This window comes from Onychomys torridus, chromosome 20, assembly GCF_903995425.1.
Source record: "Onychomys torridus chromosome 20, mOncTor1.1, whole genome shotgun sequence".
Lineage (NCBI taxonomy): Eukaryota > Metazoa > Chordata > Mammalia > Rodentia > Cricetidae > Onychomys > Onychomys torridus.
The window spans coordinates 46841691-46868607 of record NC_050462.1 but is presented as its reverse complement, the minus strand read 5'-3'; the positions used below and the strand labels follow the sequence as shown (position 1 = coordinate 46868607).

The window sequence follows — 26917 nt, the reverse complement described above, 5'->3', positions numbered from 1 at the left end:
CCAGAATCTAACCTTCATTTCTTTCTTTTTTTTTTTTTTTTCCTGAGACAGGGTTTCTCTGTGTAGCTTTGCGCCTTTCCTGGAACTCACTATGTAGACCAGGCTGGTCTCAAACTCACAGAGATCCTCCTGGCTCTGCCTCCCGAGTGCTGGGATTAAAGGCATGCACCACCACCACCCAGCACCTAACCTTCATTTCTTTTTTTTTTTTTAAAGATTTATTTATTATGTATACAGAAGAGGGCACCAGATCTCGTTACAGATGGTTGTGAGCCACCATGTGGGTGCTGGGAATTGAACTCAGGACCTCTGGAAGAGCAGTCAGTGCTCTTAACCTCTGAGCCATCTCTCCATTTCTAAGTGTGGATCTGAACACAATGTTCATTTTTTCCTTTGTTCCAAGAGGGGAGGGCACAAGACAGGAACTCCACACTAGCAGTTTTTTAATGAGATAAAAATATTTTTATTTTATAAAACATGCTGTTTTAAGCAAATTAAACAAACAAACAAACAAACAAAACTCAAGATAGAATGCATGGAAGACCGATACTTGTGAGCTGTCATTGGGAACGAAGCCGTAGCCCAGCTCCCTCTGCACCGGTGTGACTGGCCCGTTAAGAGTCCATATGCTGGTCCATCCAGGGATCACCTCTCGCCTGGAGCTGCAGCCGTCTGCACTGCACCGTCATTGTCCAGGACTTCAGTTCTCTAGCTGGCTGGGAACTGAGAGTTCTGATTTTAGGAGCTTTCTGTTTAGATATCAATTAATCACCCAGGATATTTATTAAGAATACCAATTACTGGTGGCGCACACCTTTGATCAGGAGGCAGAGGCAGGCAGATCTCTGTGAGTTCGAGGCCAGCCTGGTCTACAGAGTTCCAGGACAGGCTCCAAAACTACACAGAGAAACCCAGCCTCGAAAAACTAAAAAAACAAAACAAAAAAAACAACCAATTACTTCCCACCTGGGTCAGTTTGGGCTTTGGTTCTGGCCCACTGTCTGCAGAGGATAAAGAGGGGATCTGGCTTCTAGAACATCTGCAACAATTTTGCTGCTTCCAGTTCTATGAACAGCACCACCATCTGCAGGCCCTGAGCAGATCCAGGTCTGGAAGTAGACAAGGTGAAGCCGGCTGGAGAGGCCGTCTCTCAGGTCAGTGTCACAGGACATGAACGGCAAGGGCAGGTCACACAGGTCACAGTGCCAGCACTGGGGGGAAGACAGCCGTGTCTGTCAAGACAAAACCGCGAGACAAAGGGAAGCACTGAGACACTTCGGATGAAGACAGAACATGGGAAAGGAGGGCACGGCACAGATCTTCCTCAGCCATTTTAGGACTGGGCAAACAGCTTTAGACTAATGGATAACTTAAAGATAAAGCCTATCACATTAGTAGAGAAACTAGGTGACTTGTAACCTGTCAGGAGCTTCATGAGAAAAGGTAGGCGTGCTGTTATCAGGTGGTGGTGTGCAGTCTCTGTATGCCATCAAAACCTACCCAACCCAGTTGCCCTTGTCGCCACCCAGCCTTACTCTTGGGGCTTGTCTGGTTTTCAGGCTCAGGCACCTTCCAGTCCATCTTCCGGCCCTTCTCATACAGACCCTTGAGCACCTTGTGGAAGGACTCGGGCTCAGCGCCATTCTTGCTCAGCTCCAGATACTTTCGGTAGAGCTGAAGCGCTGTACGGGCATCCTCAATACTGTCATGGGTCTCGCCTTGAATCTTCAGGTCTGGTATAAATACAATTCTTAAGGACCTCACCAAGGAGGTACCCCATTTCTATCCTGACACCCAGAAAGTTCCCCTACTCCCATGCAGATTCCCAGTCTCCCACAAAACATCTTTTTTTAAAAAATTATTTTAGATTTATTTTATGTGTAACTAAGGTTTGCCTGCATGTGTTTTATGTGCTCTAGGGGTGTGCAGGTGTACATGACCACCATGGAGATCAAAGGAGGGCATCAGATCCCCTGGACCTGGAGTTATAGGTAGTTCTGAGCCACCATGTGGGTACTGGGAACTGAACCAGGTCCTCTGCAAGAGCAAAAGGTGCCTCTTAACCAAGGGCTTTGTACATGCTAGGCAAGCACTCTCCTAACTGAGTAGATGCCCTGCTCCAAACATTTCCTACCCTTCACCAGTACTACAGGGCATACAAGCTAGAGCAGCTCACCTAGAAAGTACCAAGCAAGAAATCGTAGGGAAATCATTCGTTTTCGGGGCATGTGGAACAGGTAGACTGTGTCAAGAACTTGGTCCTTGGGCACCTGGCAGGGATCAAAAGAACAAAATCTTAAGATAGATGATCCATAATCTCCCATTCTCTTAATACAAAATAGATACACTGAGAAACCCACTCCCAGGCCAGCAGGATGGCTCAGCAGGTAAAGGCATTGTCACCAAGCCTGACAACCTGGGTCATCCCCCAGGACCAACATGACGGGCAGAGAGAATCCACTTCCACAAGTTGTCCTCTGACCTCTAAACATGCAACATGGTACTCTCATGAGGTATGCATGAGTACACGCACACACTAAATAAATGTAATTTTGTTTTTAAACATATGGTGCATGGGAGTGGTAGGAACAGGTTGGGTGGAAAGAAGGCTGTATATTAAAGAAGAAAAAAATGCCAGGCATGGTGGTGCATGCCTTTAATCCTAACACTCAGGAGAAGGCAGGTGGATCTCTGAATTCGAAGCCAGCCTGCTCAACATGACTAGTTGTTACAGGGCAGCCGCAGCTACAAAGTGAGACCCAGTGTCAAAACAAACAAACAAAAGACAAAACAAGAAACAACAATAATGACAACAACATTCCTAAATAAACCCCATCCGAACCATGAGGTTGATGACCCGGAAGTCCTTCTGCAGACCGTGACCCACAAACTTGACTCCAATATCGATGAGAAAACGAAGCTTTAAGTAGGTAGACTTGAGAGTTGTGAGGTGCTTGGAGGAAATTTTGGCATCGAGGTCTCCTGGCTTTATCCCCGAGTACTGAGTCAAGTAGTCTACTACCTAGGGACAGAGAGAAAGACAAATCACTAGGACATGAGAAGGTGTGGTCTCTTCCTGCCCCCTCCCCAGGGTTCTCAGACACTACACAAGCACAGCCTTGGCTTCGGTGGCCCCTCCATACCTGCTCCTGAGTAGAGATGTAGTCATCAATGAAGGGGATACCTTCATTAGGCCCTTGGCCCCGAACACAGGTGATCCTTGCTACTGACATCTGGCTTGGTTTAATGGTAGACTTGGTACCATCACTGCGTAACTCGGCTTCTTCCTATGTCACAAGAGTCAGTATGGACCCCAGAGAACACTCAGAATTCCCTATCTCCTCAGAGTCCTGTCTCTCAGCCCCATCCTTTTGGCTGTGGTACCTCATTCAGAGTGACAAACTCGGCATCGAGGCCCACCAGGTCCCCGACCTGTGGCATCTCATTCAGCATCAGGGGAATGAAGGTAGTATGTGTTTTCCGCTGCTTCCGTGCCAGCGAGGCTTCTGCCAGCAGCACACTGGCCTCAATCGGGTTCTTGACTGAAAGGAGAATGCAGACAAGACGGGGCTAGGGCAAGGACTGGGGAGACCCCCCCCATGGCTGCCTGGGGCCATTGGTCCACACTGCGATCTCTTCCGATACCCAAAGAAATGGGGTAAAAGGAGTGTATCTGGGCTGGCAAGATGGCTCAGCAGGTAAAGACACTCACTGCCAAGTCTAACCACCTGAGGTTGATCCCCAGAGTCCACATGGAGGAAGGAAAGGACCTTCTCTCACAAACTCCTCTGATGTCCCCTTCATGCTCTGTGTTGTACATACTAATGTGCACACACACACACACACACACACAGAGTAAATTAAAGTGTAATAAGAAAATTTAAAAAGAGACCATACCATTGTTTGCTATAACAAGAAGTAGGCCAAGAAAAAGATGGAAATGGGGGAAAGAGGGAGTAAGACTTTTACTTTGGACCTTAGCTTACAAAATCCAGAAAAACAAAGCTACAGAGAAAATACTGCTTAAAGGCACCACACTGGTACTTCCGGGGAGCTCGACCCCTAAGAAGAGAGAGCCATTGAGAATAACGGCTGGAATGGGGCCAGCTGGCAGGTGCAGGGTTAAAACACTCGATTCACAAGCCTGACAACCCGAGTTCGGCGTCTGGAATCCACATAACCCTGGAAGGGAGAACTGATGCCTCAAAGCTGTCCCTTGGCCTCTGCACCCCCAGTAACAATAGACAAACACTATAATAAATGGCACTGAAAAAAGGATATTCTGTGGGGACCATTCTCATTCAAACTACCCCAAAAAGGGGACAAGAACGTTTAGAATCAAAATCATAACCTAAGCCATTTTTATAAAGTTTCCTCCGTCCTTCCTTACTCCACCTTCAGAATTTCCAGCTTCAAAATTAATTAGTCGGCTTCGTTTTGTCTTTTTAATGGTTCTCCCTCTATAGCCCAGACTGACTATGCAGACCAGGTCATCCCTGAACTCATGTCAATCCTCCTGCATGGTCTTTTTGTTCGTTTGTTTTGTTTTTTGAGACAGGGTTTCTCTGTGTAGTTTTGGTGCCTGTCCTGGAACTCACTCCATAGACCAGGCTGGCCTCGAACTCACAGAGATCCGCCTGGCTCTGCCTCCCGAGTGCTGGGATTACAGGTGTGCACCACCACTGCCCGGCTTCCACAGCCATTTGAGGGCAGGGATTGCAAGCATGAATTACCATCTCCAGCCAGCTTCTACACTTAAGATCTGATCAGCAGGAGTTTCTTGAGTATGCCTGGAAGTATTAACACCAGTTACCAATCCTCAATACTACAAAAATATCCCCCAGGTTTTCTCCTGAAGTCCAACTTACACTGCCTAAGCCTTTGGCCTCTCCACATCACTTACTGTTCAGGTTGTATCTGGAATTGAGGTTCCTTTTGACGTAATACAGGATAGCTGGTACTTTCCAATTCATGTCAAACTGCACAGCTTCATACTAGAGGAGGTAAGACACAAGGCTGGAGGGTATCTCAGTGGTAGAGTGTTTGCCTGTCCTGCCTAAGTCTCCTGGTTTAACCCTCAGCACTGCCTCACACTCTAAAGAAGAAGAAATACTGTGTCCTATCCCAACAATGTATCTTACTCCTTCTCCTCAAGTCAGACAGAGGCCAGGCCCAGCTGCTAACTCTTCTGATGCCACTCATTCCCAAAGCCTTGCTCCTTCCATCATGAACCTTCCAGACACTTATTAGGGACCTGAGACTAAGGACACTAACAAAGGCAGGTAGACAAAGGGGGTGGGGCTGTAATCACACCTGTAATCCCTGTACGCTAGGGCTGCAGCAGAAGCATAGTGAACTGGAGAACAGCCTGACTCACGCAGCAGCACCCTCTCTCTATACCCTCAAAGAATGAAAGGGGCAACAGACATCGTTTGATTTACCTTATCAATAGGTTCAATAAGGAAGTCATTGAAAAGATACCACTGCTGGTGAGTCACGCCCTGTGCAGATAGAGAGGCAGGCTGATGTCAAAGTGATAGCTGATCTGCTTGCTAGGGGCTCAGGGACAGACCCGGGACTGCACTCAGCCATCTCCTCCAGGATGCTCTTCCCTTGTACCATCTGACTCACCTCCTTGCGCTGGTGGTAGGTCTCGCCAACTTTGATGTGAGCCACCAAGCTGCCTCCTGTCCGTGAGTCCAGGATGTGTACCACAGTAGCCATCAGGTCATACACATAGACACCATGCTCCTCCTCTGCCCTGGCTGGACCCCACTGTGAGGGGGGACCCAGGCTGCTAAGCTAAGTTTAAGGATTAGGGACTAGGATGGGGGATGAGGCTAGAGGGCAGAGGCTAGGGGGTCCTGGGAATGGGGAGCCAGGGTAGGTTACCTCCACCTTAGCCCAACACTAACTAGACTGAACTATTCTGGAAAACCCCACAAGTGGTAAATAACACCTTTTACTCCTTTGCACCACCCCTTGCCCTGCCTCCCTTCGACCCTGCCTTCACTCCCTCACTCCCTCTTCTTCCCATTTTTTCCAACAACCTGCATCTCATCCCCATCAGTCCAATTGCAAACGTCCAGCCCTTTGTTCTTGGTCATTTTCATGCGGATAGAAAACGGAAGCCAGACATTCCTCAGCTCCTCCATGGAGGAGCACAGCAAGCCCTCCGGACTCCTTGGTTCCTTCCTGTTAGCACGGAAGATTAGAAAAGTGCTCTCAAGATATCTAGCCAGTGAACAGAGGAATCACAAGTCGTTCCGTCACTTGACCCCTCTAAGATGGTACCTACCTGTCAGCCAAAGTAAACTCCTTGTTCTTAATTTCCCCACCATATTTCTTTACCGCTATTTTGAAGGCAACCTGAACATGTAGGAAAAAAAAAAATTCCTAAGAATATAATCATACGTAGAAGTAAAACAAGGAATAAAAATAAAAAGTCCTCCTCAAAGCCTTCTTCCAGCCGGGCGGTGGTGGCACAGCACGCGTGTAATCCCAGCACTCAGGAGCAGAGGCAGGCGGATCTCAGAGTTTGAGGCCTGTTTCCAATCCTTACCTCAGCTTGTAATCTCCAGAAATCAGCCTCTTTTGAGCTATTCACTTCACAATTAATGACAAGAATATCTGGCAGATGTCGGATATTGCGGGTCTGAATCTGAGAGAAAGAAATAAGAAATTATAGAGTATACAGAAAAGAACCCTAGGGGTTGGGGATTTAGCTCAGTGGTAGAGTGCATGCCTAGCAAGTGCAAGGCCAAAAAAAAAAGAAAAGAAACCTAGACAGGGTCAAACTGGAGTCTTCCCGTAGACCCGGGAGGCAATGCTGACTCCACCTCAGGCACCCTTGGAGGGGCTCTATGAGGCAGCCCCCCCAGTTGACTGCTCACCGTGGGCTGGTACCGCTCACAGTTCTCACACCAGGCCTGTGTGTTCTGCTCCAGGCAGATACTTCGCTTCAGCACATGAGCAAAGTCATAGCTCTTCCCGGTTTTATCTGAGGAGAAACTGGACACTTCACTCCAAGCTCTCCCTCTACCCACAGCCCCCCTCAGGCCCCCACACCCCCTGGGGTGTTACGAGGTTATCTGAGGAGCCTTCCCAACAGCTGCAGGCCTACCAGAGATGCTGCCCTCGGGGTAGGAGAGTGTGAAGAGCAGAGTGGACGAGGCTCGCACGGTCTCACTGCCGCAGCGGCAGAGGCTGCAGTTCTCCATCTCGCAGCTGAACAGCTGCCCGATGACGGAGTCCCCTGAGGAGCAGAAACTGGGGAGAGCGGAGAAGACAACACGTGCACAGAGGGTTACAAGACCCTTTCGATCCCAGGGACCTGCTCTGCTGGCTTGTTCTGGTCTAGCTCCATACCTGCCTCCAACACCTCGATAAGCCTGGGGTACTTCCAGCTCCTGCATATCCTGATGCAGCTGAGTAAGAATGAAGCGATTCCACCTCTGGATGAGCCTGGCCAGACTGCCCTTGCCTGAAGCCTCATCCGAATCAGCCAGGATGAGACCCAGGGCTGAGGCCTCAGGAATAGTACGGAATGCTCGAAGAAAATTACTGCCCTGGAAGAGGGTTATTTTCTCTTTCATGTTATTTGCACAGCAATGGCCTTTTCAACTATCCGTCTTCTGTCCCTTGCCCTTTAAGTTTCCCGGGTCTCGAAGGACTGACCTGACAAGGATCACCTCGGGAGAGGTCCAGCATATGGAAGAGGAAGCCAAGCTCACATGCCAGGCAGAACTCCTTCTGGCAAAGGTGGTTCTGGATTAGACAGCGAACGGGCTCCAAGAAATAGAGCACCTGGAGGGAGAGTCAGAGAGCTGGTGTGGGAAACTGGGATAGGGCAAAGATGGGGTCTTCTGTGGGCCACTGGAATAGAGCATGACTCCACTGAAGCAATGGAGCTCACAGAGGAGGCGGCCAAGGTAGAGTGGACTTGACTGAGGAGCCGAGAAAGAGCAGAGCAGTGACTAAGGCACAGTGGGAGTGAAGAGGCGGGAAGCGTGTTCAAGCTCAGGAGGGCCCAGCCCTTACCTGGATCATGCAGTTACAGTAGGCGTTGGGGATGTGGGGCTCTAATCCAGCAAACAGTGTCTTATTGTAGTGTTTGAAGTCAAAGTCTTCCAGCCCTAGCTTGGAGTATTTGATGGTTACCTAAGGCAGAACAGTTTCAGCAGAATGAGTGAGACCCTTTTCTAGAGCCTCCCTCCTGGGGCTAGAGTGGTCGAGGAAGGCTCACTGATGAGACTCAGTTGTTTTCCCACATCCCACAAGACCCTGACTCAGTGACCCCAGCACCTTTCGGTACTTCTTAGAAACCATGTGGAGATGTGGCTCTTCCTCTCGTCCTATTGGTGACTCCGTGACTTGGCTGAAGTTGTCAAATTCACTGTCTGACTCCTTTAGTCGATAGGGAATCTAGGGTTGTTTTTAAAAAAAAAAAAAAAAAAAAGAAAGAACTCTGTCGGATGTCTTATGCAGCTCTGGCTTCCCCTTTCCTTTTTCCTTTCTGTTGCTGTTTTCTGTTTGTTTTGAGACAGAGTCTCACTATGTAGCCCTGGTTGGCCTGGAATTCAGTATGTAGATCAGGCTAGCTTAGAACTCCTGCCTTTGCCTCTTAAGTGCTGGAATTAAAGGCCCACCACACCTGACTGATTTTATTTACTTATTTATTTTGAGACAGGGTCTCATGTAGCTAAGGCTGGCCTCAAATTCAATATGTAGTCAAAAAAACCCTTGATATGTCCAGCCACCCAGGGCTGAGGTTGCCAGTGCATACAACCTCACCTGGTGCCCACTTAATTCCTTTTTTTCTTTCAGTTTTTCAACATAACTATGGTTACAGAAATATATTCACATTGTTAACAAAATGCAATTAAGTTTAATTTTGTACATGGTTTATGATTTTAAAAAACCAACAAGTCTTCCATCTAGTCTACTTGATCTACTACAAACTTGAAAGGTCTCCCACTAAAATTCTGCCAACAAAGAAATAGCATTGAGAGATATGCCTTTGGTTCGCCTTACAAAAGTAACACATTTTCTAGTACAAGGTTATGAAACTGGGGCAGAGTAAACCTGATGACCCCAGTTCAATCCCCAGATCTCACGGTGGATAGAAGAACCAATTCATAAGTCTCCACATGTGCTTGTGACACATGCATGCCTACACTCTTCACACACACACACACACACACAAAAACTGGGGCAGAGTAAACCTGATGACCCCAGTTCAATCCCCAGATCTCACGGTGGATAGAAGAACCAATTCATAAAGTCTCCACATGTGCTTGTGACACATGCATGCCTACACTCTTCACACACACACACACACACACACACACACACACACCGTACACATACAATAACATTTTAAAAAATTAATTTTATACAATTGGCATAATGTAATGTTAAAACACCACCATTTAGTTCCCCAATGTCTGTGACAGCTTTGTTGTCATAACCATTATTTCATTATGCTGCTCTTAACTGCTCCAGCCTGAGTAGCAGCTTCCCTCTGAAAAGCTCTGGCACAGGATGCTTACGACCTTCTTTTGGCATTTAACAACAAGATAGGAATAATGTCTTACCTTCAACCAAACAACCTTCCTAAGGGACAACACCCGACTGTCCCTGTCTCAGGCATAATTCAACAAGTACAGCTCCTTGACTTCTGCACACAACCCCAAACTTTACTATCTAAAAACAAAGACTAGTAAAAGATAGGGGCCGGGCGGTGGTGGCGCATGCCTGTAATCCCAGCACTCGGCAGGCAGAGGCAGGCGGAGCTCAGTTCCAGGACAGGCGCAAAGCTACACAGGGAAACCTTGTCTCAAAAAACCAAAAAAGATAAGGGGCCACAGCAGGCCCTCTGCACACACCTGGTTGCGCAGCCTGGTGCGAGGGTTGGGTGCGTAGCCGATGAAGCCCACTTTCTTCATTGTTCGGAGGATTTCCGCATCCACAGGTGGTGCTCGCCTGTAATCCAATGCAGTTCCAGGACGTGAAGTGATGTCAGCTCCCATGCATTCCCAGCCCACGGGGAAAGCATTTAAGGTAGACAACAATCACGGCAGCAGGGAAGAATAACCAGGCTAACAGAAGCTTCTAGTATCTTGCCCCCCACCCCCTCCGGCCCAGCAGTGAGGTACAACCTGGGGGCAGGAGCGGAGTTGGCAGCGGGCCAGTCGGAGAGCAGCGTGTCAGTGGTGAGTGGGACGGGAATAAGGGAGAGAGGCAGCAGGTCCTGGCTCCAGTCCAGAGGCGGCAGTGAGTCCACAAGGCAGGGCAGGGCAAACTCAGTCTCTCGGGAGTAGGGGTTGAAGGAGGGCTCTGGGGAGTCCGTCCAGAGGTGCACACAGCCCTGGGAGTCCCCAAAGGCCAGGGCCTGCTTGCTGGCTGACACATCAAACGTCATCAGCAGTGGTCCCACGGGATGCACATGAAAGATGTCGGCTGGGTTGGCCAGGCCGGTGGGTTCACAAAATTGGCACTGACCTAGAAAGGAAAAAGAAACAGACCGGTGAGCCATGACAAGTGAGAGGGGGTGGGGACCCTTTATACTCTTTTACCCTCTTCTAATATCAGGTGAGCTAGACACAACACAGAGAACGCCTTCTCGCGTGTTCTCATAAATCACAGGTACTTTACTACCTAGCAAAGGGCAGGCAATTCTTAAGTTATTTAGTTTCTGTTTTGTTTTGTTTTTTAAAGAATTTTTTTTCCTCTAAGACAAGGTTTCTCTGTGTAGCCCTGATTGTCCTGGAGCTCACTCTATAGACCAGGCTGGCCTCGAACTCCCAGAGATCTGCCTGCCTCTGCCTCCGGTGTGCCATCATGCCCAGCTAAGACTTATTTTTTAATTACGTGTTTATATGTGTCTGTGTAGGATATACACAAGAGTGCAGGTGCCTGCAGAGGCCAGAAGAGGGCGTCTCAGATCCACTGAAGCCTCCTAATGTAAGTGCTGGGAACTCAACTCTGATCCTCTCTCTACAAGAGCAGTAAACATTCTCAGTGGCTGAGGCATTTTCTCAGTCTCCATCTTCGTTTGTTTTTATTTACTTTTTCGTGGTACAGGAGACTGAAGCCAGGGCCTAGCACCTTGTGGGCAACCATTCTGTCACTCAGCTACAGCCCCGGCCTACCCCATCTTTCTTTTTCAAGATAGGGTATCACTATGCTACCCAGGTAGGCCTTCAATTCATTCTGTAGCCCAGGCATAGTTTGAATCTGAATAAACTGAGCCTGAGTGAAACCCTGGAGTCTGGTGGATAGTTATGTCTAACCCCAGCAAAGAGGTTACTCCTACTGGGCTACTCAGCTCACTGAGCTGCCCTACCCAATACCGACTGCTTTCCTACCGGACTGGGAGATGATAGCGAGACGGGAAGTGTATGTAGGGATGAAACGCAAGAAGGCAGGATCCACGTGTACTTGCAGGGGCGTGATGGCACGCATCATGCGTAAGTCATACACCTTGAGGAAACGGTCACAGGCCAGGCCAGTGAGGCGGCTAGAGAAGCCACAGGCAGCCAGCAGGTTCCCATGAACATCAAAATCTGACAGACTCCCTGAGAAGGCATCAAATTCATGCTCCACTTTAAACGTACGGAGGTCTCGCAGGGACACCTGAAGAGGAGAAAAACTGTTACCTGCCACCTCTGTGACAGGGAGGAGACCTTACCACCTAATTAATCCTGTGAGAGCCCTGCCAGAGGACAAAGGTTCTAGATACTGACGGAGCAAAGAAAGGCAAAAAGAAGGGCCAAGAGATAGAAGGGATGCCCCAAAGAATTCCTTTGTCCTTTTGCCTCCAAGGCTTCGAGCTGTAGAAAATGTCAGGATCCAAGATAATCTCATGCAGGAAGTAATGCCATCCCTCACATCCCTCATCTTGAATCCAACTAGGGAGAGCAGACCCCAGTACTGAGTGAAGCAGGGCCCATGGTGAAGGAGACATGGAGTCCGGTTACCTTGCCAGATGTGTGGCCACAGAAGAAGAATCGGTTCGTCTGCCTCATGATGGTGACCCCGGGTATCTCCACTGCATACTGGAGAGAGAAGTAAGAGAAACCAGTGAGATGATTCTCCCCACAGGCTAAGGAACAGAGAAGTCACGCCACATCTCAACACATTTCCAGCCCAAGCCCACCCCCGCCATGACCTCAGGTCCCACATGGGTTTTTCCTGGGCTCACCCCAGCTCCGTACCTTCTGGGTCTCCTGGACAGTGTTCAGGTCGATCTCCAGTATGTGGTTCTGCAGCCCACCAATGAGCAGGGTGCTGCTGTCAGTCAGCAGGAGACTGTGCATATCCTCACACTCATCCAGCCTGTGTGAGAAGGGCCAAGAGGCTGGGGGCTCACTGGCTGCCGATCCTATTTTCTTCCTAGTTTCCCCTTTCCCAGCTGAGCGGAAAGGTCACTTACAAATAGTCAAACAGGATGAGCCCGCCTCGGGCCATGTACTTGAGGTTGTTCTTGGAGAGGAAAAGGACGCCGTTTTCCAGGCTCTGGATTTGCCGAATGTCGTCACTGCCGTGGATTTGAAAAGAGGAGTAGCGTTCCAAGGCTGGGCCGAAGAACGAAGTGGCGTGGCCCTACAAGGGAGAGAAGAGACCTGAGCGGAGGGCAGCATCCGCCCGGCACAGAAAGGCTGAGCACTCCTGGAGCTCTTTTCCCGCGGGTCCTTTCTGTCTAGGGCAACTGAGGCATAAGGCTAAGAACCAGAAGTCTTAGTGATAAAAGCAATGATTATAATGCCTCATGCCAATGCACCACAAACTACTTTCTAAAGATGGTTTTATTATTTTTATTTGTGTATCTGTGTGCATCCCAGAGAGGCTGGAAGAGGGCCGTGGATCCCCTAGAGCTGGATAATTGTGTTACAGACAATCGTGAACACTGTGTAGCCGTGTGGGTGCTGGGACTTGAACCCAGGTCCTCCGGAAGAAGACAAGTGGCCTTATCAACCAGAGCCCCTCCTCCAGCCCCAAATTATTTTTGTTTACCCAGCACAAGATACTTAGACAAACCCTCCCTTTTGTGTTTGTTTTCCGAGACAGGGTCTCTCTGTAGCTTTGGAGCCTGTCCTGGATCTCGCTCTGTAGCCCAGGCTGGCCTCGAACTCACAGAGATCCACCTGCCTCTGCGTCCCGAGTGCTGGGGTTACAGGGGTGCACCACCGCCGCCGCCCGGCTGATAAACCCTCATTTTATTCTCACAATGACCTTGATGAATGGGTACTTCAGTTAATTAGAGATTTGTTTCTTCAGAAGGCTAGTGACATGATCCTCCACTGGTCACTTGTTCCATAGTCAAGTCTTAGGGGTTTGTTTTTGTTTTTGCTTTAAAAAAAAAAAAAAAGTCACCAGGCAATGGTGGCGCACGCCTTTAATCCCAGCACTTGGGAAGCAGAGCCAGGCGGCTCTCTGTGAGTTCGAGGACAGCCTAGTCTACAGAGTGAAATCCAGGGCAGACACCAAACTACACAAAGAAACTCTAAAAGTCTCAAAAAATAAAACAAACAAAAACAAAACAAACAAAAACAAAAACCACAGGGTCTCATATAGTACAGGGTGGCTTGGCACTTGCTATGTAGACCAGGATGCCCTCAAAGTTACACTGACCCTCCTGCCTAGTCTCCTGAGTGCTGAGATTAGAACTGGCTTCATGGATAAATCTATTTGTTGTTGCTTTTTGAGACAGGGTCTCTCTATGTAGCCCTGGCTGTTCTGGAATTTGCTATATAGAGCAAGTTGGCTTCAAACTCAGAGACCCTCCTGCTTCTAGAGTACTAGTTTGGTTAAATCTTGATCTCTACAGCATATGAGAAATCCATACTGAGTCAGAGTCATAGGCCAGAACACAAAGAATTCGAAACACACCTCCCTCTCTCTGTCACATCGTTCACTATTGATTTCTCTGACTCCATTTTCTGACTCTGTATGTGGGCCCCTTCTTTGCTGCTGTTGTTAGAGACCAGGTCTCCCTATGCAGCCCTAGGTGTCCTGCCTCTTCCTCCCCTTTGGATTACGTGACATGTCTATCGTGTTCTCGCTTTGTCTCCCTAGGGAATCTAATTTGCTCTCCTTACATTTGTGCTTGAGTTTTGTTTTATTCAATACTAGGAATCAAACCTAAGGGCTCACATATGCTAGGCAAGCACTCGGCTAAGATACATCTCCAGCCTTTTTTACTTTGAGATAGGTTCTTGTTACAGAGCATTAACTGGCCTGGGCCTTACAGCACTCTGCTTTGGCTTTTCAAGTGTTAAGATTACAGGCAATGTGCCTACCTTGAATCCCATTTCAATTCTCTTCTTTTTTTGGTTTATCAAGACAGCTGGAAATGAAGGTAGGATTATAAATTAAGGCCAGCCTAGGATACACAGTAGAACCTGTCTTGAAAACAAAACCAAGGCTGGGCATGTGGCTCAGTGGATGGAATGCCTGCCGACTGCACATGACGCACTGGGTTTTACCCCCGGTACCACAGGAACCCAGTACTCTATCAGGAGAGGCGGGAGGATCAGAAATTCAAGGTCTTGGTTACACATAAAATTCAGGTCAGACTGGGATACATGAGACCCTGTCTTAAAAAAACAATAAACAAGAAGATACAGTGGCACACACACAAGCTCAGCACTTGGGAGGCTAGCGCAGGAGAATTGCCGTGAGTTCCAGTCAGCCCGGACCTCATAGAGAAACGAGCAAACTGGCAAAGCGGGATGCCTTCTGAGACCAAATATGGTATTAATGTCTGGAGCCTGGCTCCCCCAACTCTCTCCACTCCCTTCTGGTTTTAAGAGGTCCTGCGAACTCAGATCACTCCGACTCAGTTTTGACTCCCTGCTGTCCTTGGGCACAGACCAGATAAAGATTTCTACCCCCTTTCAGCCTTCAGGAAGGGGTCTAGATCTTACCCCATGGCTCCCCACCCACAGCATCTCCTCATGTAAGTCAAAGTGGGAGACGGACACGGGCACTCCCACTTCGGCCACCACGCTGTGCAACTCCGAGTAGACACCTTCCATTATGTGCACTGACTCCTGGACGGGGAGCGCCTCCAAGGCCACCCCCTCTGGGTCCAGCTCCACATTCTGTAGCAGATTGGGGTTCAGGTGGGCATCCAGGACCGGGTCCAGGGTAGAGTGCATAGCTGGGGAAAATTCGGCCAGTCCAGGATCCAGACCCTCAAAGTTCATGACGAGGGCGGCCGGCCGACGGTCAGACCTGAGTCACACCCTGCCTGGCCGCCAGGACAGCAGCCCCGGGGGGCCTACAACGGCCTGCAAGGAAAGAGGCAGCTCAGCCGGACGGGGGGAGGCATGCGGGAGCGGGGCACGGCAGTGCCTCAGTTGCCCACCATGCCACCCAGCGCTCTACTTCTTGACTTCCCTTTCTCACGACCCGAAAGGTGGAGGGAGCAGGGGCTGCGGGGGCCGGGCTCGGGCAGGGCAAGGGGGCGTCGGGCAGTGAAGGGAGCAAGACAAGTCCGTTTCCCAGAATCCTTCGCGGTGGCTACCCAGCATGCTCCGGGGTGGTGGGGAGCGCGAACCGCCAGGGATCCCACACTCGGGGCGGGGGATGGGCTGGGGGGGGGGGGCAGTAAGGGCAACAGACGGCTACCCAGCATCCTCCGGGCGAGCCGGAGGAAACTGGTTACCCAGAATCCTCCCCCAGCGTTGGGGACGGGAGGGGAAGGGTTAGGGCAAAGGTCAGCTGTGTTCCCGGGATGCCTACGGGGCGTGGGTCATTACCAAGATTTCTCCATGGCGGGTATTTTGGAGCGCGTGGAATTCAAACGCGTAGTGGGGGGGGCGGGGGAGAGAGGGCGCCGTCGGCTCCGCGGGAAATTCCAGTTCCCCTGCTCCGCCCCCGCGCCTCCGGCTCAACCTAACCCGCGCGAGGGATTGGCAGTCCTCGCTGCCAATCAGCAGGGGCCTGGGGGCTCACCTCAGCCAATCAGGAGGAGCCAGGTACAGGCTCCCGGGGGAGGCGTGTGACGCGACTGCGCCGTGGAAACGCGGTGACGGGACGCCGTCGGGGACAAACCGAGTCAGGCGCGGGCCCGCGGGGTGGCGTGGAAAGTGGTCCCCCGCGTGTTACGCCTTCGTTAAACAAGATTACCTTTAGACTTGGAAGCCAAGCGTTCACGGCCCCTGCATAGAAGCCAGAGGAAGGGGGCGGGCGGCGGCGGCGGCGCGTTGGGACTCGCCCGCTGCGTGTTCCCAGCGTGCCCGGCCTTAGTCCGCCGTCCTGCTGTGCCTGGGAGCCGGTCCGCCGCCGCGGGCCCTGAACCCCCGAAACTCACTGGCATTTCCTCCGACTGCTGGACATGGGAAAGAAAAGGGAAGCGGGAGCCTGACCTGCAGTCCGGCCTTGTTTGCGTCGTCCCCAGAGGGCCCCGTAACTTTCCCAAGGAACGAGACTCCCGGACTGCCAAATTCCCCGGGAGTGTGGAGTTAGACGTTGGCCCCCGAGGGAGAGCGACAGTAAGTTGAGTCAGCCGGGACTTACACTGTCGACAGTCATTCCAAGCGATTCTGAGCTGGCCTCCAGCTCGGATCCTACCGCCTCGTTGTGCGGGAGGATGTCATGCCCAGCAGATTCTGGGGGCTTAGCTGTGGACTTAAACTGCATTGGAACTGGCCCTTGGTGTCTTAGGACACTCAAACTCTGCTGTTATTACTTTTTTTTTTTTTTTTTTCTTTTCCAAGACAGGGTTTCTCTATGTAACAGCTCTGGCTGTCCTGGAACTCGTTTTGTACCCCAGGCTGGCCTCGAACTCACAAGAGCTCCACTTGCCCCTGCCTCCCGAGTGTTGGGATTAAAGGTGTCCGCCAGCACTGTGCAGCTACTGTTTTTAAAGGCCATGTACAGCTAATGGTCCACACCTGCAACCCCTGTATTCTTAAGGCAGAGGCAAGAGGACCCACAAATTCAAGGCCAGCCAAGGCTGCATAGCAAGGACCAGGCTAGCTAAGGCTGCACAGTGAATCCCTCTCTCAACAAACAGTATAAAGGCCAATTTGGGGGATACCTGTGGAAGCAATTCCTCACAAATAATAAACTTTTAAAACATTTCATGGGCCAAGGACTAGTGGGGGCGTACTTGTAATGACTGTAATCCAGAGATGGAGGCAGGAGGATCAGGGGTTCAAGGCTAGCTTCCGGTAGACAGCAAGTTCCAGGCTAGTCAGGGTTACATGAGACCCTGTTTTTTTTTAAAAAAAAAAAAAAAAAGCCAAGCTAGGTGGGTTGGCAAACCCAACCTCAGGAGGCATCAATAGATGGAGCTCTGTGAGTTCAAGGCCAGCCTGATCTACATAGTAAGTTCCAGGCCAAAACCTTGTCTCAAAAAAACAATCCCTTCTCCCCCCGCCAGCCCCCCCCTCCGCAAAAACAAAACAAAACAAAAAAAACCCAAATTAAAAATGTCTTTCTTTTCAAAAAGGTGAAGGAAGCCTGCAAGACCGCACAGCAGGTGAAGCGTGCCTGCTGCTAACTCTGAGGACCTGAGTTCATCGGCCTTAGGGACCCACATGGAGGGAGGGAGAGGGACACCCAACAGTTATCTTCACTCCTGTACTGTGGCACGCACACATAACAAATACATTGCTGCACTCATAAGAAATAAATGTAGCTATTTTTATTAAAGTCAGGGGCAGGGAGATGGCCCAGCTGCTAAAACATCTACTTAGCACATGCATGCACCTAGCAGGAACAAAGCCCTGCGTTTAATACCAGTATCTCCAGAAAACAAAACATTTCTCTGGGCTGAGTCTGTACTCAGTAGTTTAGCACTTGCCTGGCATACACACATACAAGAAGCCCTAGGTTCAACAACACGCACATGTGCATACACACACATGCACCCACGCCCATGTTTGTCTGTGCTCGTGCTCGCTCTCTCTCTCTCTCTCTCTCTCTCTCTCTCTCTCCTCTCTCATTTCTCTCAATAAAAGCAAGTAAGTAGAACTTCATGAAAGAACCATGAGGTGGAGGCATATGGATCAGGAGTTCAAGGCCATCCTCTGCAGCAAAGTGAATTCCAGGCCAGCCTGGACTACGTGAGACTCTATCCTCTATCTAAAAAACAAAACAAAACAGTAACGGGTGGACGTAGGCATCTGGGTGTCCCATACTCCAAGGAATCCTACACCAAAATAGAAAACACCTAACTCAAAGGATCCCACTTCATGGGTCCTAGATTTAAATTTTCACACACAAAGCTAGGCTTAAACAGTTCCTATAGAGAAATCTATATTGAGGACTCATGATTCTCATAACTGCAAAGAGGCCTCACAGACCCACGGGAGATAAGGAGCTTGAGGTACTTGGAATAAGTCAGTGACTTCTGGTTTTGTTTAGGTAAATTCTCACTGTGTAACCCAAACTGGCCTTGAACTTGTGATCCTCCTGTCTCGGTGTTCCTGGTACCAGGGGATACCAAAGGGTGTCACCACACCCCACACAAGAAACTGCTTTATGAATCAAGATCTACTTCTGCCTGAGCTTCCTCACTGTATCCAGTATAGTGACCCAGTCATTTAAAATGTAGCCAAGCACAGTGGAGTGTGTCTACAATCCCAGCCCCTGGAGGACCAAGGGCTCAAGAACATTCTCAGCACAGAGAAATTTGAAGCCAGTCTGGGCAAAAAGAAACTCTCAAAACCAGACAAGCCAGGCGGTGATTGCACAGGCCTTTAATCCCAGCACTCGAGAGGCAGAGGCAGGTGGATCTCTTGAGTTCAGCATCAGCCTGGTCTACAGAGTGAGTTCCAGGACAGCCAGGGCTACACAGAGAAAACTTATCTAGAAAAACAAACAAACAAAAAACTAAAGTGCAGGCTATGAAGTAGGCCTGATGCAGGTCTACAATCCTTACAACTAAAGGGTAAATTAGGAGAATCAAAAGCTGAAGCTCTGAACCAGGTGTGGTAGTGCTCATGCCTTTATCCCTAAAGGAGGCAGCAGAGGCAGGCAGATCTCTGAGTTCAAAGCCAGCCTGGTCTACACAGTGAGTTCTAGGCCAGCCAGGCTACTCAAAAAGCAAAAGTAGTTGAAGATTTGTTTCAGTATAGTGTTGTGGAACATCATTTTAAGGGGTGTTACTTTTGTTTGTGTTGCATTTGTTTAACAGTGTGACGCTGTGTCACTGTGCCTGTCTAAAACACCTGATGGTCTAATAAAGAGCTGAACGGCCAATAGGGAGGCAGGAGAAAGGATTAATAGAAAGAGAAATCTAGGAGAAGGAAGGAGCCAGAGAAGGAGGACTCCAGGGGCCGGCCACCCAGCTACAGAGCCAGCCACGGAGTAAGAATGAAAGTAAGATTACAGAGGGAAGAAAAGCAAAGAGCCCAGAGGCAAAGGGTAGATGGGATAATTTAAAGTCAGGGAAAGCTGTCAAGAAACAAGCCAAGCTAAGGCCGGACATCCATAAGTAATAGTAGGCCTCCATGTGTAATTTATTTGGGAGTTGGGTGGCAGGGGCCCCCAAAAGAGCAAAACAACCAACAATAGTACAGTGAGTTCAAAGCCAGACTGCATACTTCAGTAAGGCCCTGTCTCAGAAGAAGTTCTGGGGATCTGAGTGACAGAGCACTTGCCTAGCGTATGAGGCCGTAGGTTCCGTCTTCAGAGCCACAAAAAATAGGGGACTATGAAGCCAGATGGGAAGGATGGCTCACTGGTAAATGTGCCAGCTGCTGAAGCCTGGCAACCTGAGTGCAGTTCCAGGAAACCCCACAAAGGTGGAGGGAGAGAACTGACTTGACAGAGTTGTCCTCTGATGTCCACATCACACTGAGGACTGCGCGCGCGCGCACACACACACACACACACACACTAATTTTAAATAATTTTTTTAGATGTCATGTATAAATTTTTTTTGCCTGCATGTGTGTCTGTATGAGGGTGTCAGAGCCTCTGGAACCGGAGTCACAGTTGTAAGCTGCCATGTGGGTGCTGGGAATTGAACCCCAGTCCTCTGGAAGAGCAGCCAGTGCTCTTAACCCCTGAGTCATCTCCCCGGCCCAACATTTTGTTTTGATTTTGTTTTTCAAGACAGGGTTTCTCTGTGTAACAGCTCCGGTTGTCCTGGAACTCACTCTGTAGACCAGGCTGGCCTTGAACTCACTGAGATCTGCCTGCCTCTGCCTCTCGAGTGCTGGGATCACAGGTGTGCACACCCAGCAGCCCAACAATTTTTAATATTAGGATTTGAAGCCAAGTTGTTGTCCCCATAATGCTAGCCACTTCCTAGTTCAGTGGTCTCTGTTAAATTTCTTATCTCCACACCTCAGTCTCCCGTCTATCATATACATATTATGTAATACAATACTTACTACATAGGATTTGTTGCAAGACTTGGGTTTTAATGCAAATAAAGTGCTTAGACCAGGTACACGTCATAAAGTGAGAGTTGGATACATGTTAACCATCGTTATTAGCCATAGTTATTAACCACCCGGGGGAACCTCAACTGGATTTGGAGTCTGAGCACCCAGCTGGAAAGGCCTGTCTAGGAGTGTCTTCGGAACGTGATTTGCATAACGGTTGAGGGCCAGCTGACGTCAAGGGCTTCTTGAAGTTCTAGGTCAGCAGTAGCCTTGGAAATGGCTCCAGCTGCAAGTCAGCCCTACGGTCTCACCACCAGCCCTGCTTCCTACTCAAAGGCTAGAGCTCCAGGAAGTGAAACAGTTGGAGACCCGTGCCTCCAGCTCACCCTGTGCCTCCAGCTCACCCCATTTCTCTTATCCTGCCTCCGTTTCCTTACCTTTCTTTCCATCTTTCATCTCCTACCTTCTAGGACTCTCGGTGACCAGAGGTAGCAAAAGTGTAAGAGACACAACACAAAACAGAGTGGACCCCCCATGCATCCCCTCTCAGTCCCCTTATTCCATTTCTACCCATCCCATGTATACAAACCATTTCTCCCCTAAACTGCGCCAGTTCTAAGATGCTGGAAACGTTTCATCTAAAGGTAGGTAGATCCATCACAGAATCCTAATAATAATATGTGAACCAGAAGTTTCATTGGACAGTTTAAAATAGTCCCAAAGGGAACTTGCTTCAGCACCACATTACTAAAATTGGAAGGATACAGAGATTAGCATGGCCCCTGTGCAAGGATGACATGGAAATCCATAAAGCATTTTATATTTAAAAAAAAAAATAGACTTCAGGCAGTGGTGGCACACACCTTTAATCACAACACCCGGGAGGCAGAGGCAGGCAGAGCTGAGTTTGAGGCCAGCCTGGTCTACAGAGTGAGTTTCAGGACAGCCAGGGCTACACAGAGAAATCCCTTTCTTGAAAAACAAAAAGTCCTAAGGGAAGGGAGACCCCCATTGAGAACATGTCTCTCAGGAAAAGTTAGCTTAGGAAGGCTTTGAGAGCCTTCCCTGTGGTCATCCACAGCCTCATTCTGACGTCCAAATTGTCCTGGGACCCTCCACTGGGGTTGGGGCAGTCCCAGCTTCAGACCACCCTCTCCTCCCACGTCCAACCTCATTCTCTCAGCTGCTTCCCTGGAGGTTGCATCATAGAGGGTGATGCAATCAGCCATCAGTGGATTTTACCCATGGATGCAATAGTCTGGAGGAGCAGCAAGGGTCATGTCACCATCAACTCCCCAGAACTTCTAGCTACATGTATGGGGTAGGAGCAGGGGGTGGGGACGTGAGGGGGGCTGAAATGTTTAAGTTGGATTTCCAGTCCTTGGTTATACTGGTACCCCGAAAAATCATTACCTAAATCCCACAGAACCCATGACAGCCTTAGGCTGAGTGGAATGAAAAACCAAGCGGATCTTAGCCAGCATTATCACCCCCAAAGTACCCTTTCCACAGTGAGGGCTGACGTGGAGCAGTAATTTCTTACCTTACCCTTACACAGCATCTCAGATCACAAAGTATATTCATAGTTACTGTCGCCTCCAAAACCAGGACCACCCAGTGGAAAGGACACCATTTCCCACGGAGGAAAAGAAAGGCCTTGTTCTTACATAGAAGGAGGTGTCACACAGGAACCAAATTTCATTTCAAACTGAGCTCACCATGGGATTTGGAGATGAATGAACGCTGTTTTGGTTTTTTCCTCGGGCAAGAGGAAGTGAGGAAATCAGAGTGGGATGAGGTAAGAATAAAGCCTTGGGAGGCAAAAATATCAGATTACACAGGGAGGAACTGGAGATGGTGTTAATTTAAATGTTCATTACTTCCCCGCCCCTTCTGCAGACATCTCTGTTCCTGGAGAGCGTGACACATGTGTCCCATCCTAGGCCAATAGCCACATCAACCTCACCACGCATTTCCCCTGGAACTGGGGAGGCTTACCTGGGCTCTCCGCAGAGGGAGATGATGTAGGGAGGGAACCCCACCTGCTCTGAGTCACCTACCAGTGTAAAGGGCGGGCCTCACAGTGCAGGGACCTTAAAAAGAGTCCGCGAGACAAAGGGAAGAAAACAGGAAGCAGCTCAGAAGCCAGACTACAAGAGTCAGAACAAGAGGAGGTCCGTGCGGAGTCCACAGGGCCTGGTGCAGGTCACAGCGCCAGCCAGATCTGAGAAGCAGGCAACAAGATGCTGGACTGCAGAGCTGTACTATTGCTGTGGCTGCTGCCCTGGACCACTCAGGGCCTGGCTGTGCCTAGGACCAGCTCCCCTGACTGGACTCAATGCCAACAGCTCTCTCGGAATCTCTGCACACTAGCCTGGAGTGCACATCCACCAGTGGGACATATGGTAAGTGTCAGCTCCTGGAGCCATGCAGAAACCTTTGCAGGCCTTCTAAGTGTAGGTTTGATGTGAGCTGTGGCCCTGGGTGGAATCTGGAGGGCTGAAGGTCATCATGGAATGAGCGAGGACAGAAGGCTAGGACTTCTGGGAGAGTCATGGACCAAGGATCCATTGGAATGCAAAAGGACTTAGGTTGTCTCTTCCCACCTTGGCCCCGTTGCGTTGCAGGATCTCCTAAGAGAAGAAGATGAAGACACTAGAAATGACGTCCCCCGTATCCAGTGTGGGGATGGTTGTGATCCCCAAGGACTCAAGGACAACAGCCAGGTACCACCCTGATGATGTTAGTGCATCTAGGAGATGGGGTGAGGAGTGAGCTGGGCACCATAATTGACCACTCAGCTATGCCTGAGATGGTAAAGACCTGCTGTGGGCTTGAAGCCAGCCTGAGCCAGCCTGAGCTACATGTGGTAAGTTTAAGGCCACAGTCCGAGCTAGTGAGATGCTGTCTACAAAAAGAAGAACAGCAGAGCGGAAGACAGGAAGTCGGGATGCTGGGAAATGGCACTCATGAGCTTTCTTCTCTCCTTAGTTCTGCCTGCAAAGAATCCACCAAGGCCTGGTGTTTTATAAGCAGCTGCTGGACTCAGACATCTTCACAGGGGAGCCTTCTCTGCTCCCCGATGGCCCCGTGGGCCAGCTTCATACCTCCCTATTGGGCCTCAGCCAACTCCTCCAGGTATGAACCAGGGATCTGGAGGATGGGGCTAGTCAGCGTCCAAGACAGAAGCTGGGTATAGACAGAGCTTAGTATAGAATCCTTTCTGACTGTGTCTTGTGTCCTTTTAGCCAAAGGATCACCATTGGGAGAGTCAACAGATGCCTAGCCTGAGTCCCAGCCAGCAGTGGCAGCGTCCCCTTCTCCGCTCCAAGATCCTCCGAAGCCTTCAGGCCTTTTTGGCAATAGCTGCCCGGGTCTTTGCCCATGGAGCAGCCACCCTGACTGAGCCCTTAATGCCATCAACTTAAGTATGGCACCCAGGTTCCCAAAGCTCAGCAATGATAAGATTAATTTATCAAGCCAGGCATCTATAAGCCAACAAGCTAACTGGTCCATTAGTAAGTACTATTTGTTGTTTTGTTTGAAGGGCAAGGACAATTTTATTAAAGAGAAAAATCAAACAAACAAAAAAACAGCCCAGGTTAGGTAGCTCTCTAGAGGAAGGAGATGGAGACAGAGGATCAAGTCATGCCCTTTGCCGGGGAAGCTGGCAAGCGGCCGTTTGATAGAAGGGATGGGGGTGGGTGCACATCAGAGAAATTGTGAGAAAGCCCAGGCTTTGGCCAGTATCTGCATGAGAAAGAAGAAAAAGGGCACGTTATACTTTTCTGAGTAACTGGGGGAAATGTGCAGCTCACGGTGGAATGGAAACTCCAGTCTGCTTAGTCCCTGAGCTCTAACAAATGACCATTATGGACCGACTTGTGATGCTAGCCTGTGACAAACTTGCATATTTATTAATCGGGAGGGGAGAGTTTGGTATTATTTATCCTTGTAACAGCAATTTAGAGGATTGTTATTTATTATATTTATAAGGAATTATGTATTTTTTCCAATAAAGATTTATTTATGTGCCTCTCTGAGTCTAATTTCTAAGCATAGTTGGGGAATGAAACAGAGGGCAGAAGCAGAACCAAGTAATGACAACAGCAACTCACTTCTGCTCCGACATCTCAGACAGGCCCTGACCAAAGGTTGGAGAGCGTCCTGAGCTCTGAATGGACATATTGCTTTGGGTTGAGTTCATTGAATGACCCTATAGTGGGCATCTCCACTGCCCAAACATGCTTGTTCTTTTTGATGTATGTGTGTGTGTGTGATATGCATGTGTGTATAAATACACAGGTTCACTTTTGTGTGCATATGCATCATGGAGCCCAGAGGTCGATGTTTTTCTTAACACACACACACACACACACACACACACACACACACACACACACACAGTCGCACTATGTAGCCTTGGATGGCTTTGAACTTATGGCAGTTTTCCTACCTCAGTGCTGTGAGCTGTCATGCCTGGCTCAAATTTTTGGAGTTTGTTTTTTGAGACAGGATATTGCTATGTAGCCCTGGAACACCTTGATATATTGACCAGAATGATGTCAAATTCAGAGCGATTCTCCCTCCTCCGCCTCCCAAGTGCTGGCATTATGAACATTAACTACCATGTCTAGTTTTCCCAGTATAGTATAAGACATTCAAGTTTTCTCTGTCAGTATTGCTTTTTTGGTGGTTAAGCAAAGACTACACATGGTTCAGGTCAGGAAGTGAGCAGCAATGCCTATGGGCAGCATGTCCCCGATCCACTCTGATTTTGTGGCCAAAGACAGGAACACAAATCACCCCAGGATCATGTCAGAACTGAGTTTTATCACAGCGTTGGGAATTGAACCCAAGGCCTTGGGTATGCCAGGCACATGCTCTACTGCTGAGCTATAGCCCAGGCCTTGAATTTCAATTTTAAGCAGGTTGAGCATTTCAGGAAGAAGGAGGTAATGCCCGGGGGCTGGAGAGATGGCTCAGAGGTTAAGAGCACTGACTGCTCTTCCAGAGGTCCTGAGTTCAATTCCCAGCACCCACATGGTGACTCACAACCATCTGTAATGAGATCTGGTCCCCTCTTCTGTGTACATAATAAAAAAAAAAAAAAAAGGTAACGCCCAAGGCAATGTGATTCTCCCTTAAGGGTATCTGTAGAGCCCTTCAGAAGGAAGAGTCTAGTACCCAAGTTAAAAACTTTAGCTTCAAAACAAAAGAACAAGAGGAGGAGGAAGCCACCACCGAAGCCAGGTGTGGTTTTTCGAGACAGGGTTTCTCTGTGTAGCTTTGTGCCTTTCCTGGATCTCACTCTGTAGACCAGGCTGGCCTTGAACTCACAGAGATCCGCCTGGCTCTGCCTCCCGAGTGCTGGGGTTAAAGGCGTGTGCCACTGCCACCTGGCGCTGGTGCACATCTTTAACCCCAGAACTCGGGAGGCAGAGGCAGGCGGATCTCTGTGAGTTCGAGGCCAGCCTGGTCTACAGAGCTAGTCCAGGACAGACTCCAAAGCTACATAGAAACCCTGTCTCGAAAAACCAAAAAGAAAAAGAAAAAAAAAAGTGAAGGGAGATAGTTGTGTTTTTTTCTTTTAAATAAGGTCTCACTAAGTAACCCTGGATGGCCTGGAACTTAATATATAGACCAGGCTGGCCTCAAACTGGTGGGGACCTTCCTGTCTCGTTCTCTTAAAGACTATAGGTGTTCGCCACCACATCCTGCCTGTTTCCTTTATTTCCATGGCCTAGACAGCAAAGGAGGTACCTGTCAGTGAGGTTCACCTGTATGTAACCCAACACTCAGGTGACTGAGGCAGATAGATCATGAGTTTGATGTCAGCTTGGACTATATCATGAAATCCTGTCTAAGAAAACCCCACCCACCTGCCCACCAACCAAAGAGTCTGACTGTGGTGGTATGTAACTGTAATTCCAGTTCTGGAGGGCGAAGAGAGAAAAGTCACTGTGAACTTTAGGCTAGCCTATTCTATACAAGTTCCAGGCCATCAAAGTCTCCACAGGGACCTTGCTGCTACAAAACAAAAAATTAAGAAAGGTGCACATGGGCTGCAGTCAGATTCAGGTTTATTTTTTATTTTAGAGTCATGGACTCATGAATCTGAGACTATCCTGGAACTCGACATGGACCCTAGGCTGAGCCTTGGACTCCTGATCCTGCCTCTACCTCCCAAATGCCGGGATTATAGGCATGGGTCACCAGGCCTGGCCAGGTCCAGGTTTACGCCTTGACTTTGCCACTAACTAACTGAGTAATAATGGAAGCTGTATGTCTGTGGGACGAAGATGGCCACACCAACCAGGGGAGAGAAGGAATGTGACAAGGGGAATGCACCATCGTAGGCATGAGAGAGGCTACAGATTGATGACCTAATGTCTATACATTGCTGGCCTTGCTGGCCCTAAGGAATTAGCTTTCAGAGACAGAAAAGCATGTGTTTGAAGTAGAGACACTTATGCTGTTGTTGTTTATTTAACAAAAGTTTATTATGATATACAAAAGACTCTGAGACAATAGTTCATTCTAGCTATACATAACAATGGTGAACG

At 49.2% G+C, this 26917-nt stretch overlaps 2 protein-coding genes and 1 pseudogene across 8 annotated transcripts; 2 read left to right on the top strand and 1 right to left on the bottom strand.

Annotated features, from left to right (window-relative positions):
* Positions 1–484: 484 nt before the first annotated feature.
* Pan2 (poly(A) specific ribonuclease subunit PAN2) lies at positions 485–15902 on the bottom strand. 3 transcript variants are annotated; one of them, XR_004943278.1, is made up of 27 exons: positions 15768–15902; positions 14931–15296; positions 12437–12606; positions 12219–12339; positions 11982–12059; positions 11370–11637; positions 10161–10503; positions 9888–9984; positions 8305–8424; positions 8041–8160; positions 7678–7806; positions 7369–7568; positions 7124–7269; positions 6894–7000; positions 6563–6661; positions 6299–6369; positions 6051–6195; positions 5632–5775; positions 5442–5501; positions 4904–4994; positions 3385–3542; positions 3144–3287; positions 2843–3022; positions 2177–2270; positions 1536–1733; positions 967–1232; positions 485–723 (listed from the first exon to the last, which is right to left on the bottom strand). XR_004943278.1 is itself a non-coding variant. In XM_036169824.1 (26 exons), exons 2-26 carry the CDS (start codon positions 15210–15212, stop codon positions 1198–1200), a joined length of 3600 nt encoding a protein of 1199 aa, XP_036025717.1. In that variant the 5' UTR covers positions 15213–15296; positions 15768–15902; the 3' UTR covers positions 907–1197. The 3 variants fall into 3 exon arrangements, 2 of the variants coding, with proteins under 2 accessions (XP_036025717.1, XP_036025718.1); XM_036169824.1 differs by lacking the exon at positions 485–723 and having other exon boundaries at positions 907–1232; XM_036169825.1 differs by lacking the exons at positions 485–723; positions 15768–15902 and having other exon boundaries at positions 907–1232; positions 14931–15585.
* A 117-nt stretch (positions 15903–16019) lies between these two features.
* On the top strand, positions 16020–23924 carry Il23a (interleukin 23 subunit alpha). Of its 5 annotated transcripts, XM_036169460.1 has the most exons (8): positions 16020–16502; positions 17465–17494; positions 20822–20995; positions 21960–22149; positions 22251–22756; positions 22979–23077; positions 23343–23489; positions 23600–23924. In XM_036169460.1, exons 5-8 carry the CDS (start codon positions 22595–22597, stop codon positions 23777–23779), a joined length of 588 nt encoding a protein of 195 aa, XP_036025353.1. In that variant the 5' UTR covers positions 16020–16502; positions 17465–17494; positions 20822–20995; positions 21960–22149; positions 22251–22594; the 3' UTR covers positions 23780–23924. The 5 variants fall into 5 exon arrangements, with proteins under 5 accessions (XP_036025353.1, XP_036025356.1, XP_036025354.1 ...); XM_036169463.1 differs by lacking the exon at positions 20822–20995; XM_036169461.1 differs by having other exon boundaries at positions 21960–22756.
* LOC118571291 lies at positions 21078–21178 on the top strand (annotated as a pseudogene).
* Positions 23925–26917: the final 2993 nt, after the last annotated feature.

Bases quoted from the DNA above. Each gene is read 5' to 3' on its own strand.
- Il23a (XM_036169464.1), top strand. From the start codon at position 22,595: ATGCTGGACTGCAGAGCTGTACTATTGCTGTGGCTGCTGCCCTGGACC. The intron at 23,078-23,342 runs GTACCACCCTGA...TTCTCTCCTTAG, and splicing joins GACTCAAGGACAACAGCCAG to TTCTGCCTGCAAAGAATCCA. The intron at 23,490-23,599 runs GTATGAACCAGG...GTGTCCTTTTAG, and splicing joins GCCTCAGCCAACTCCTCCAG to CCAAAGGATCACCATTGGGA.
- Pan2 (XM_036169824.1), bottom strand. From the start codon at position 15,212: ATGAACTTTGAGGGTCTGGATCCTGGACTGGCCGAATTTTCCCCAGCT. The intron at 11,638-11,981 runs GTAACCGGACTC...TCTCCTCTTCAG, and splicing joins GTGGCCACACATCTGGCAAG to GTGTCCCTGCGAGACCTCCG. The intron at 3,023-3,143 runs GTATGGAGGGGC...CTCTGTCCCTAG, and splicing joins ACATCTCTACTCAGGAGCAG to GTAGTAGACTACTTGACTCA.